This window comes from Phacochoerus africanus, chromosome 15 (assembly GCF_016906955.1).
Source record: "Phacochoerus africanus isolate WHEZ1 chromosome 15, ROS_Pafr_v1, whole genome shotgun sequence".
Classification (NCBI taxonomy): domain Eukaryota; kingdom Metazoa; phylum Chordata; class Mammalia; order Artiodactyla; family Suidae; genus Phacochoerus; species Phacochoerus africanus.
In genome coordinates this window covers 66,437,540-66,451,859 of record NC_062558.1, presented here as the reverse complement: position 1 = coordinate 66,451,859, position 14,320 = coordinate 66,437,540, and the positions used below count along the sequence as shown (strand labels likewise).

The window sequence follows — 14,320 nt, the reverse complement described above, 5'->3', positions numbered from 1 at the left end:
AATCTGAACTAGAGCCATGCTGGATAGTGTATTCTTCGTTGTAAGTTGTTTTCCATTCATCACTTTAAATATACTGTATTACTCCCTTCTGGCCTGCAGAGTTTCTGCTGAAAAATCACTTTATGGTATTTCCTTATTGATTTTAATACTTTATCCTTAATTTTTGTCAATTTGATTATTGTGAGTCTCTGCATATTCTTCCTTGTGTTTAACCTGTATGGGACTCTCTGTGCTTCCTGGACTTGGGTGAGTGTTTCCTTTTCTGAATTAGGGAAGTTTTCAGAAATTATTTTTTCAGAAATGATTTGTTCATATATTTTATTGTACCCTTTATCTCTCTCTTTCACTCCTATAATGCAAATGTTGATGCATTTGACATTGTCCTAGAGGTCTCTTAAACTGTCCTCATTTCCTTTTATTCTTTTTTCTTCTTTATTCTCTTCCACGGCAGTGATTTCCACCAATCTGTCTTCCAGCTCACTTATCCATTCTTCTGCCTCATTTATTCTGGTATTGAGTCCTCCTAGTGTGTTTTTCACTGCAGTTTTTGTATTCTTCAACTTTCTTTGACTGGTCTTTATATTCTCTAACTCTTTGTTAAAAACTTGTAACTTCTCACTCTGTGTGTCCATTCTTTTGCAGAGTTCTTAGATCATCTTTACTATCATTTTCTGAACCCTTTCTTGGGTAAATTTCTTATCTCCACATCACTTATTTGTTCTTATGGTATTTTATCTTATTCCAGCCCCTGGAATATATTCCTCTGCTGTCCCATTTTGTCTAAATACCTATTTGTATTTTTACGTATGTGGAAGGTTAGTATGTTTCTTAACCGTGGAAAAGTGGCACTCTGTAGGGGATGTCCTATGTGTTCCACCAGTAACACTCCGCTCTTGTCACCTAATGGCCAGGGACCAGCTGGTGCTGGGGTAGGTTCTGGTCTGCATTTGTGGTCTTGGCTCTGCAGGCTCCTGAATTGTAGCTTTCTTCCTTCTGGTTTCTGCCCCCTGGTGGTTGAGGCTTATACCACTTCTTCTTTATCCATTCATCTCAAGATGGACTGTAGCTTCTTCTCTTAATGTGCTCACAATGATTTAGTTGTTCATTTAGTAAGTATTTAGATATTTATGATGTGTAAATCTTGAGTGAAAAATAGTGTTAAATCTATAGTTGCTCCCTAAAGGATTGATGTAATTTTGCCAAGATGATGTACAATGTTGCCTGCTAGTGTTTATGTTAAAATTCATGTGCAGATTTTTAGTTGTGTCTGTATGTACATGCTCATTGGCCAACTGGATCTTCTAAATCTGTGCTGTTCAATATAATAACCACTAGGCATATGTGGCTATTTAAATTTAAGTGAATAAAAATTAAAGTGTCAGTTCTCTCATCACACTAGGTACATTTTAAGAGCTCAGTAGCCATTTTGACTCATAGGTACAGTATTGGAAACTTCTGAATTATAGAACATTTCCACCATTCCAGGAAGTACCATTGGACAGTTCTGTTCTAGAGGAAGTTTCAGTAATAATTAAAGTATCAGTAGTTCCTGTATGGATGCCTCAGGGAGCAGATCACCTTGTCCTTAGTAGGTTAGTTGAATGCCTATGGCTATAGCTAGCATGATTAAATTTTGTTTCTCTTTTAAATGGGTTATAATAAATGCTTTGGAATGTTATTTATCCCAGAAATTCCCTGCCGATTCTAAAATCAGGACTCTGAATTAGTGGAGCCCAAATTAGTGTCATTTACTCTACTCCCTAGATAGACCTTGAAAGCTATGCTTTCTTTTACATTATTCCTGGCCAGAGATCACCTCTCACCCCATTTCTACCTCCTGCCATTTACATACTTGTTGATGTAAATGATCACCCATTTCCTGGTCACTATCAGCCCCAAAACATTTGTCAACTTTCCTGGAATAAATCATTGGTCAGTTTCATTGCTTTTGCAACATGAGTGATATATTTAGCAAAAGCATCCTTCTTCCCAACAGTCTTGGCCAGTCAGGCCTGGTTAAAAAGAAAACTTAGTCATGATGTTTCTTGTATAAGTTTCAAGTATCAGATCTATAAATGCTGAATGTGTCATAAATGCAAGAACATTATTTCAATGTACCCTTAACAATTCACATGCTATGGTGAAACACACATGAATAAGAATGAGGGCAAGGAGACCATGGAGCTAGGGGTTCTTTCTATGGTTGGCATGTTTGGATTAACAAAGGGATGAGAGCAGTAAGAAGAGTGTGAGGGCCTTAACGTGTTGCTGCAACTCCTGCTGGCCTGATAGGGATAGGCAAGGTCCTTCAGGGAGTCAGCCATGAAAGGAAAAAGGGCCTTAGGTCTTTTATCAAAGAGCACGTGTGGTTTTCTCCCCCTAAAATTGCAGTGACATGGCATGTTAGCAGTTTACTCTCTCCTGTATGTTCAAAATCCACCCTAACCATACAGCATGGGATGTAAACCAAGACACTGATGGAAGTCTGTCCACCCTCTCCCCTGCCCCCATCTCTGGGACTCATTAAGAAGGGACCTCATAGGGTGCTACTTTGTGAAATGCCTGACTTCAACTAATGGTAAACTGAACAAAACTGGGGGGGAAGTTTGGAGGCAGAGGACTAAGGGAACAAAAGATCAGAAATCTTTGTCCATCATCACCAGATATTAGAATAGGCAACTGTTCCTAGCTTTTCGATCCCGAATATCCTTCATTTGTCTCATTTAATCCATCACCATATCTGTTCATCCTTCCAAGTCCCTCTGAAATGCATCCGCTCTTCCATCCCACCACCCCAGTTGAAATGACCATCTTGATGTTAGATTGCTCTCAACTTGCCTTCACACAGCAGGCAGAGAGTGACATTGAAAAAGACAAATCTGAACATACCACCTCCTAAGTCTCTTCCTGCTTAGGACAAAGACCAAATGTTCAACCTGGTCTCTTAGAGTCTCTCTGGCTGGCCACTGCTATACTCTCTAACCTCACCTCAATCTCATCCCCTAGATCTTATAATTACGCTTCTGTAACACAGGCATTTTCCATTCCTATAAACCAAACTTGTTCTTGCCTCAGGGCCTTGCACATTATCCCTGTGTTTGGATAATTCTCCTCCCAATTCTTTCTCACCTGGTCAGCTAATACTCATCTTTCATGTATATCACTTTTGTCATCACACTCCTGACCCCTCAACTGGATTAGGTTGAGGTTTTGTATTTATATGGGTGGTTATTTGATTAATTCTCCTTTCCAGAAGATGTATAAGCTCCAGAGGCAATATTTTTCTTTTACTCTCCATTCTCCTAACACTACGCCTGGAAATTGAGGCATGCATGAAACTTTTTTGACCAGATAAGCAAACAGTGACTTTTGTCATCTGCCAGGAGAGGCATATGGGATACAAAGGAAGTCACAGACTTAAGTGCTCTGGGTTTAAATCCTGCCAAGTCTCTTAGCCGGGTGATCTTGGGAAAATTGATTTCTCTCTCTAAGCTTTAGACTTCTCATCAGGAAAATGAGCATAACCACATTTACACAGGGCTGTGAAGAGTAAAGATACCATATGCCAACTGGTCTCCCCATAGGTTCTCAACACAGGCATCATCGTCATCATTGTTGTTATTATCCTATTTGAAAACAGTAGGGTGGAAAGTACTCTGGTGAGGCCACAGGGCTCCTCAGGAGGAAGTGACAGATTACTCCCAAAAGGAAACAGATAGTAACATTTTTTATTAAATATTACAGTGGATCAAAAAGTACAAAATATCTCTTGCCTGCTATGTGATTGGGAAACTATTGGCACATAATACAGTATCAAAAGCAGTAATAAGTACAATTTGGAAAACATACAAAATCGAGTGTTTATAGTTGGCTCAGCATTCTTCTGGTAGTGTTTAAACTAATGCAGAGGTTACTCAATAACCTCTCCATTGGGAAACTATATAATATCACTGGGCCATGTTGCTATATACAAATAATCACCTTACAGAGCATAGAGGTTACATAGCTGGAATCACCAAAAGTATACAATATTTACAACACAGGAAAGTTTAAAAAAGTATAAACAGCCGGGAGATTATGCTGCTATTCTTCAGACATATTTCAACCATGGGGAGACAAGCAGACTATCAAATACATCAACAGCCAACACTGGAATTGAAGTGCTCAAGATAATCATTGCAATGGTGTGGGTCTCACCAGGGCGGACTTGTTCCCATTTTTCTTCAAAACTGGAACAAGAGTAAAACTGGACCAGCTGGGACTTGGCTGACCACCACCCAATGTGACTTTGTGGGACAACAAGTGAAGAGAAATAAATGGTTCTCTTTGAAGGCACACTACATAAAATATCTTTGTGGGATCACCTCGAAATTTCCATCAGACACACCAACACAGTGAAATACAGTACTTGAGAATTCATGCACCAGGTCAGAAAGTTGTAAAGTCAACGTTGAGTCTTAACAAACCCTTTGTATATGCCCTGATAAACAAGTGAACTTAAGAGCTTCAAGCTCATAAATAAATAAGTCAGTCCTGTGGCAAATATTACAAGTTCCAATCATCTACTAGGAGAATACTTAATTCTGAAACTTGGTTGGGCTTTTTTTTTTTTTTTTCTTTAATGTTGAGTTGCCAAAAGTTAAACCAGAAGTTGCATGGAAAGGTTTTTGAAAAATATTATTGAGAATCTCCAAATCTCCAGTAAATCACGGACTTAGTGCATTTTGAATTGCAACATTTCTTGGAAGCCACACTCAGTAAATAGATTTATAACTCCATTGCCAATTAGATTCCACTGTTTCCTTTACAGACTCCCAATAACAATGGTTTGATTGCACAAAGAAAGGCTTGTGCAATCCATTCAATAATAAGGCCCCTTAAACTCAAACAATGCAAACAAAGCCCTATTTAAGACTTTTTAAAATGTAGTTCTCAGCCAACGAAGAATTCAATGGTCTTTTTGAAAGATGTCCAAGATCTCTGTTCAGAGTTTTAAAACAAATAACACACTGCTTCTGTTGGGAATGCATACCCCCATTTCTCTTTATTTGTCCTGATGTTTTACCGAGGGTATGAGCTTCCTCAGACAGAAAGTGAGTCTCCTCTCGGCAGAGATGAGAAAAACAAAAGCTGGACTATGTTAACATTGTTTGAAAATGGTGTGATCAAATTCCAACATGATGAAACCAGAGTGAAATCATTGTGGTGGGGAAAACAAATGCCCCATATTTGAAATGGATAGGTGAGCTCCGCCAGGGACAGACACCCCCATTTTCTTTGAAAAGTGAACTCATAAAAACCATGTAAGGTATAGCCCATGTCAGCTGCAGAAACACTGGAGTTTCCTTTTTCTTCCATGTCCTCTGATTCTGTGACCATTCAATCTAGTGCAACTTTCTTCTATGTGTCCTGGCCAGCAATTTGCCAGCTGGGATTGAGATTCCACCCCCCCCCCCAATCTTGTGCAATAGCAGGATAATCTGCATTCACACATTTATAATCTAAATTCTACTAGTCTATCTATGGTTCTATTAAATATATATATATATATTATTCCACAGGAAGGTAAATAATTAATTGAAGCAAATGGAACTCTTAACACTAGATCTCTACATTCTTTTGTTTCCAACTTTGGATATTAAGTATGTTACATTGGATATTTGGCTTCAGTATCATGGAGACATTTCAGTACAAATGCACGGCATGCATGGCTTGGTTTAAGAGCCACAGTTTCATTGTTTACCAGTTTTGATTATTTTGCAGTTGAGTTACCTATTTAGAAGTCGAAAATTGTCATCAATTTTCAGAGAATTAAATATCTCAGAGGTAAAGGACTTGGTTAACTATGATTCTACTGTCTACCGGTAGTGTCAGGGCAGGGGAGGGTTAGCTGGGAGTTTATCAAAGCAGTTATCAGCAGGGATGGGACCTGGAAGGAAAATCCACTCTCTGTGTCAATCAACTTTTAACACACTTAGAAAGCGCATCCACCTTGATGTTACCTCTCGGCAGCAAAGAGAATAAAGTGGCAAGAATGACAATATACATTCTCGACATCTTTTGACTGCTTAAACAGCTTGACCATTTCTTTCCAACAATAAAAAAAAATCATTAAGTGGACTGTACTGGCAGGTAGTTAAAACAGGACACAAATTACCACATGTGTGTGTGTACACACAAAACTTGTACCCCGTAAACCCAAAGAGGACGACTTTCTTTTGAAATGGGTAATCCAGTATACCAACTATCCCCAAAGATAGGTTCTTCTTGGGAACAACAAGAAGCCAACTTGATGAAGGCAATGTGACTACCTATTACTCGTAAGACCACGGCCCAGGGCAGGAATCTGGTGCCTGGGCCTCCAGCTGGTCATTTTCTTCAGGAGAGTGGAGCTTCATCCTCTTCCCAGCCCCCTTTCCCAGACTGTTTAAAGGGATCGGTGCCAACAGCAATGTAAATCATTCTGGCTCCTGTTCTAATTTCTGAAATTCCTAAAATATCTGTGCAGCCCACAAATATGTCCTCTAGACTCTGTTGTTATTCAGCAGCTTGCTGCCAATGAGGTTTTTGTTTTTATGATTCCTCTGGTATGTAGGACAGTTTCACAGCCTAGATAAGGTAAGTACAATGCTCGATATTTTCACATAACCCCATACTTCAAAGCAAAGCGTTTGGCCGGGTAAGCAGTGTATAAGCTCTTTCAACTATGCCGTTTATGAGGAACAAAATCCTTAAGTTGCAGTTTTGCAAAGGACTGTTCTTTGCACTACTGTGTGCTCAACTGTTTCTTTTTTCATTTGTTCCACTAGAATCAGTTGCTTCAATTTGTAAACAATAACATTACCACCCAAAGCTGCTCAAAATGATAATATGTGGAAACATTACAAACACACATCAACAACTAGGACAGTCGGCCTTTAAAACAAAGCAAAACAAAATAAAAACAAAACAAAAACAAAAGACCTGCAAACAAAAGCGATACTGTTTAATTAAAAAAAAAAAAAGACGAGAGGGGAGAAAATGGGACTACCTGTGTATAAATTAGGTGAGCAAACAGTGATACGGGTAGTTTTAAGAAGCAAATATATACAGTCAATTTAACAGTGTTTACTTCTCTGGATTGTTTAATAGTGTCAAAATGAAAGATCTATTGAAGTTTCACTATACATTGCATTGATTGAACCTTGGAGAGTTTTATGCAGAAGGGACGTACCTTGGCACATGTGCCCACTGTCCACGCCCCTTTCTCTGAAATGTCTGCCCTTTTTGGCCCAGACTGTTTCCTGACCATTGGAACTCAGACGGGGTCCTCCAAATTCTTCCTGGACACACACAAGTCCCTTCAGAAGACCCCCGTGCAAAGTGAACCATCTGGGCTGCAAGGGCATCTGTGTCGGAAGGAGCTCAAGACTGACCAGCCGAGGCTAGAGTCATCCCAGAAATAGCAGGTGCATTCACCTCCCTCTGGGCCCTGCCGGCCGGGACTGACCTTACCCCCGGATTAGAAGACATCCTGACTTCTAATTCTATAAGCCCTCACCCCCAGGCTAGGGAGTGAAGCTCTGCTAGCCATGCCATCTGGGACGCGGTGCAGAGCTGGGCTTACAGTTTTGTACTGGGGTGTACGGACGACAGCTGAGAAGATGGAAAGGCAGCTTGAGGGTTTATAGCAGCTAAAGGGTAAATGCTGTTGTGCAAAAGGTCCCCGTACGAACTTCCTACAGGTGTGGCCGCAGCCAAGTGTCTGTATAACTGCTGAGAATTTGTTGGTGACGTAAAAATGCCTCTTTGCATCACAAGCGAGTGGAAAGCCAGGGGCTGCATGAGTGGAGAAAGCACAGTCTGGTTTTTCAAGTACTGCAGAGAATGAGAATACCCAGCCGGGAGCCTGGAGTTGAGGCCCGAGTTACACAGGCTCCCAGAATACAAACCTGGGAAGATAGGGGAGGAGAGGGGCAGTTTGGGGCCCTCCGAGGCACCCCCTGAGTGCCCGCCATGTGCGGCCTTGCTGCCCTCGCTCTCCTGCTCAGGACCCTTCTCCTTCCTGGAGACCTCCTTGGAGGGGTCCAGAGGGGACACGGCCCGGGCCTTCTTCCCAGCGATCACCAGGTCCAAATCCTCCAGGCTGCGCTTGATGGGCCGTGCAGCGCCAATGTTCTGGGGGCTCACTTTCCGGTGCAGAAGCGGGTGGGCCATGCTTTCCATCTTCCTGAAACTCTCTAGTCTCACAGGGTGAGGCTTTCCCGATCTGGTAAGCGCCTCAGGGTATTTTTTAGGGGCCGACGTGGTCATGGGCGATACCCGGCAGGCTTTGGGGTGACAGTCTCGACTCTGGCTGTTGATGACTGGGAACTGGGAGGTGCCCTTGCTCTCCTGGGGCCCAGGTGCTGAATGCACCAGGCCCAGGGCCTTGCCTGTGGGTTTGTGCGGGTTCTTGGGGAGGCTCAGATCTGTTGGCTGGTCATCAGTGGGGGCTTCAGCCGTTGCCGACTTTTTGTCTTGCAGGTGCAAAGATGCCAGATAGTTGACATGGAGCTTCTCTTGGTGTTTGTGGGAAGGGAAAGAGCTGTTTTCTGATTCCCTGTACATGTCCCTGCAAGGGTATTTGGCTGGCTGTTCACCGTGAAGGTGGTGTTCCGTGTGTCTGTAGAGGCTGTGGAGATGAGGAGATGAGTAGAAGTCAGCTAGGAAGCTAGGCATGTGGGAGTGGGGAAGGGCCCTCTTCTCTAGCAGCTTCTCCTTGCCCTCCTGCATTTCCTGCTTTAGGACGTAGGAGTCGGCCAGGGGGCTAAGGTGATGCTTGGAGAAGCTGCAGCGGTGGGGCTCCGATCGACTCAGTTTGTCATGCTTGAAAATGTCATTGATGCTCTTTCTCTCCTCCGAGGGCTTGCTTCGGAAACTCTGGACGTGCTGAATCACCGACGGCCGGCTGACTGCTGTGTGGTCAGTGCTTTGGCTGTGGTGGGCCTGGGACAAACCCGAACACCGGTCATCCCTCGCAATCAGTTTCTTTTTGCTGATCAGAGGGGGTGGGGAGCCGTAGGGGTAGCTGCTGGAGAGGCCGGCCCCGCTCACTTGGGACAGAAGTTTTTTCTTGGCCAGTGGGGACATGATACCTGGGTTGCCCCTTGAGTAGAGCAGGGGGGTGTAATTAAGTCCGTGGTTCTCATTCATGGGGCCAGTCAGATCTTTGTCTTTGAACATGTCGAAGGACTGGACCACAAGGACCTTCGGGGTCTGCTTGAGGGCATTGTGGATGTCGTCACTGCCTAGCTGGTCCACCTTCACGGTGCAGTTGGCGATGTAATCCGCCATGGCGGGGAGCTTGTCCTCCTCCACCTCGCTCTGGTTTGCCAGCGGTGGCTGCGGGGTGGGGAAGCTGGGGAAGGCTGCTTCTTGGAGTTCGTTCTCAGGGCTCTCTGTAAAACAGCAGGACTTGGGTTCTTGTTTTGAGTCCACAAGCGCACTGGGAGAGATGAGCGTCGGCTTGCCAGCCCCGGGGACCAGGGCTGGATCCCGTTCAGCGGCTGGAGGGGCGCTTGGGGGTAGAGGAGCAGGCCCCTTGTCTCCGGCCTCCTCAGCTGCCTTCTGGCCCTTGGCACCTCGATCTGTTTCGCTGCCCTTTTCAGGGTCTGTTCGCGACACCAGGGGCCTTGCTGCAAAATCCTGGTACCCTTCCATTTTCTTCTTTGTGTCTGCTGCGGGGACAGGCTCAGTGATGCTTTTCTGGTTTAAAGTCTCTTGTTCCTTCTCTTGCTCCAATGAAACCTGGTGAAATATTTCCAAAGACAGTCAGAAGGAAGCCAAATGCACTGACGCTTTACACTATGAAATAAAATATTATACACAGCAGTTTTTTTGAAAACAGGCTTGTCAATCAGCTCATGGAGTTTCTGTAAAGCTTTATTACTCCCCAATCATGGCTCTAAACAAAGAAATCTAAATTACAGAAACATTAGGGGAAATATGCATATTCACTTTAGTCCCTTATGAGATACCTATCAAAACAGCAAAGTGTTATGTACTGCTGGCATACAATCACATCACTCCTTGATTCTAATATATAGTTTAATTCTGAGGTTGTCTTCTTGTCAAATCAGTCAATTATCCAAATGGGTTTTAAATTACATGTTGTGCTTTATGACACTTTGGAGAGTGATTTTTTTTAAGCATCTCTCTTTCAAAATTCCAACCAACCCCATGTCAACAATAAACAACAAACTTACTATGTAACTCCTTGCCTTTCTTCGAGAGCACAAACCCCATCCTAGTGTTTGATATGATGCATAAAATTAGCGATGCTGAAATGTTAATCATTTCTACCCAGTGCCATATGACATGCAGATAAGCTAAAATATTGAAAAATTATGCAGATGCAACGTCAGCCTGTCTACTTGAGGGACAGAAGGACTTTTAGTCTTTCTGGGCTGCAGCAAACTACATTTTTATTAAAGCTGAAAATGAAGTTGTCAAAATTCAGGCAGTGAATGTCACCACAAATACAGCTTTTCTGTTCATTGAAATAAGTTGTAGCCAATGAGATGGATGCTCTTTATGGATCCCTACTGACAGAAGTAGTGGGCACAAGAGGACTCATTCACTGCATTGTGTAGCTGTGCAAACTTTGACCTTAGAAGGTCATCTTAACTTTCCATCTGTGACCCAGCTGACTACCAAGTCCTTTCAAACTTCTGTCATTCTGTTCTGACATATCTTGATGGTGAAAGTCATAAAATAGCTGTACTGAGCTGGTCTTTTTTTTTCTTTCCCTCCATCTTATCCCCTGAATGTTTTGTTTTGTTTTTTTTTCCTTGTTAAGAAGTGTCCATCTCTTTAGCATATTTGGACAAACAAAAATTTTAAGGGGTCACACCCATTTCATAGGTATTTCTCCTTAAATCTACTTCAAAATATCCCTGCCTTTAAGGGATGCTTATCATTCTTTTTCTGTCCTAATAGCTGCCTTTTCCAGTACAAATATCACTACTTGTTCTATATTAAAAATCGTCATTGGTCTCTTGAGCTTATACATTACATGAAAATACAGAAAAATGAGTTTGGCAAGGGAAAAAGGCAAATTACATTTCAATGTTAGTTTCTAGCCAGGCTGTGGGGGATACTCAGGTTTCTATGACCTAGGCCTGCGCTTACACAGAGTTGTGTGTTTTGGGTTGTAAACAGGTTCAGGAGGTCTTTGAAAACGAGGCAGAAAAAAATAGTAAAGGACCCTTTTTCTAGGATGGATGGCATTTTATGATTGGCTTTACTATGTTAAATGGTACCTTCCCATCACACAGCTTGGAATCGGTTTCCTAAAGAGAATCGGTTTGACTAGAAAGGCTTTTTAAGCCCTCCTATCTCCACTGAGTTCATTGCTTCATATTGAAAACATCAAAAATTAAAAACATCAAACATTAAAAACATTGAGTTTACCACTTCATACTGAAAACATCAAAAATGAAAAACAGTAACACCCACGACAAAGTTCAAACCTCAAGCATGCAGTCAATGAGAAGAAATATACTTGGTCAAGAACATAGGCCCGTAAGAGGTGGGGAGCAATTCTTACTTTCAGGTCAACCTTGGAGAGGGTGTGAGATTCCAGGTGGTTTGATAACCCGACCTTAATAACCTGGGTCACTCAGACACTTAGAGATCCCTGAAGGGAACCTGTTGGGGCCCACAGGAAATAGGCTTATTAAGGCCATGAGGTTTCTGTGGACCACAGGGCAGCAAGCTCTGCTCCTGGCAATGGCCACCTCCCAAGCTGGTGGGCTCAGGGCAGAGGCTGAGCTTCCCTCCCCAGCTCATAAACAGCCATTTCACATGTCATGCCCAAGCTGGGCCATTCAGAGGTCAGCTGGCCTCTTGGTCCTCAGTTGTCCCCTGGTGCTTTGGCAATGCTGTACATGTGGTATATAATAGAACTCACTGATGCCAAACCAACGGGATAAAGGGAGAATGGAATGTAAGCCTTAACTTGGAATTTCCTTGCTTTTGGCCATTTATGTTGCAAGATTGCAGATGTTTAGAAATCTCTGCATCATTTTCCTCCCCACCCCCTTTTTAATTACTAGAACTTAGAATATTTATGAAACAAAAATAAAAATGATTTCTCTTTTTGGTGTTAATATTATTTTCTTACACAGGAGTCATTTGGGTAAGTTAATTTCTAGTTCAGAGTGTGTGTGTGTGTGTGTGTGTGTGTGTGTGTGTGTTTTAAGCCAGTGTTTAATTAGGGAGTCTCTTATGTGTTCATTATAAACCTGATTTTTAGGGGGTGTTTAATATCAGCACCAAAATTCCCTCTGGGGTTGAATCCTAGAACACGCTGTCTCCAAATGTGGCTGCTAAGTTGTTTTGTTTCTTATTTTTTAAATGGGCAGCAGAGTTTTTTTATTATTCATGTTGAAACAGAGCCGAGATCAGCCTCCATGACTGGCTGTACGCTGACAGTAATGGCTTCTACCAAAGTACTGCTGGGGGCTGTGGGAGCTGGGGCTTGTTTTAAAAGGTTCAGAAACTACCTGTTAACGTGAAAGATAATAATGGTTTCAGAGGAACCATTTCAAAATTCCCCTATAAATAATATGTACTTAAGATGTTTCTAAATTGGTCTCAACCCAAGGCTAGTGCCCAGAGGTCAATTATGGGAGGAAACCAATCTCTGCAGTTTCCAGGACAGTCCTGCAGAGACATGGCAGACCCTGTGGTGTGTGTTCTAAAGTCACACCAACATCTCTGGTTGTGTGATGGCAGGGACGCTGCATCATTTATATTAGAGGCCCTTGGCTTCCAGAGCCGAAGCTTGGACTCCCTGTGTCTCAAAGTCTCTGTGCTCAGTTTTCTGCAGAATGTTGCTTTTCCATGGACCCTCTTCTTGGCCTCCCCATTCAACACCAGGCACTGTCCCGAGAGGCTCACTGGTGGGGGAGGGGGGAGGTGTAGAGGATCTGGTTTCTCAGTCTAGCATTGCCCCTGGGAGGGACACAGTGACGGATGCTGAGCTCCAGGGGACCCCGAGGCAGGAACCCCCCTCCCAGAGTGTTTCACAGAGGAGGAACACAACTCACCTCCGATGCATCCTGGGGCTTTGGGGCATTTTCTTTCTCTTTCTTGCTCTTAGAGATTTCATGTTTGATGCGTTTGGCTCCTGATACTTTTGTTTTATTCTCATTTTCCTGTGAACTGTTCTCCTGTTTTCGAGGTTTGATTGGAGGCAGGGGCTTATCTTCCTCTCCTTTAATAAACCTTTCATATGGCAGGATTAATCTGAAAGGGAATCAGAAGAGAGGATCAATGAGGGCAGGCAACTCTAGTAGCGTCGATGCTGTGGGTTTATTCTCTTTTCTCAATACAAGCATTTTTTGAGCACCAGTGCTGCTGGTGCATTCCTAGAAACTTCCACAAGTTACTGATCTACCTCCCCAGTCAAAACCTGCACCTGGTAACTTACTTCTTTGCAAGCCCTCTTTCTGGCTTTGTGCATCCATACAGCGAGGATACCAATGGAAGGATCCAAGGTCACATATTTATCACAATCTGTGGAACCTGACTAAATGCCAGTAACAACATCCCAACAATAACAGCGACTAGAATGATAGTTGCCATTCATTCATGATTCCGCCAACCACTGTTTATTGAGCACCAACTATGTGCCAGGCACTGTTCTAGGTGCCAAGATACAGCAGTGAACAAGAGGGTCAAAGCTCCTGAGGCTTATATTCTAGTAAGTACTAGTATGTGCCAGGTAATGACCTCAGCACATCATATAGATTAGTTCATGTAATGTCCATAACATCCCTATGGAGTATTATGATCACTGTTGCTATTGTTATTCCCTTTTTGACAGATGAGGCAACTGAGGCCCCAAAAGTTTAAATAATTTGCCTGAGAGTCACACCATTTGCTAGATGTGGAATTTGAACCTAGTTCTGCCTGTCTCCAACGTTTATGTTTTATCCATGTCAAAATATAGACACAACACTTAAATAAAGAGGTTACCCAGGGTTTTGAGGGAGATTGGTGACTCCAGGATGAGGAGCTCTGTCGTGGGGTGCCAAGTTAAAGAGGACCCCAGGGAGAAGAGAGGCAGACAGAAGACTCCAGCCACAAAAAAATCAGAGGGCTGAAAAATTCAAGCATTTTAATTATATAACTTTTTAAACAAAGTACATAAAATTGCTCTAAAAAGAGAAACATCAAACAGCTCTCGTTTTAATCTGTTTTCCCTTTGCGACATAGCGCTTGATCTGAAAGGGAAAAATAGCTGATGTAATTAAAAGGGATGGATTGCATTACAATCTCAGTTTCAACTTCA

General features: G+C 42.8%; 1 protein-coding gene across 2 annotated transcripts in view; it reads right to left on the bottom strand.

Moving 5' to 3' along the window:
- Nucleotides 1-2,944: 2,944 nt before the first annotated feature.
- The window catches only part of ARID5B (AT-rich interaction domain 5B), a 190,357-nt gene continuing 178,981 nt past the window's right edge, over nucleotides 2,945-14,320 (bottom strand). For both annotated transcript variants that reach the window (XM_047760258.1, XM_047760259.1), the window contains 2 exons: nucleotides 13,074-13,272; nucleotides 2,945-9,768 (listed from right to left, as the gene is read on the bottom strand). In XM_047760258.1, the coding sequence (XP_047616214.1) occupies nucleotides 7,603-9,768; nucleotides 13,074-13,272 (2,365 nt within the window). In that variant the 3' untranslated portion in view covers nucleotides 2,945-7,602. The remainder of the gene's footprint in view (nucleotides 9,769-13,073; nucleotides 13,273-14,320) is intronic.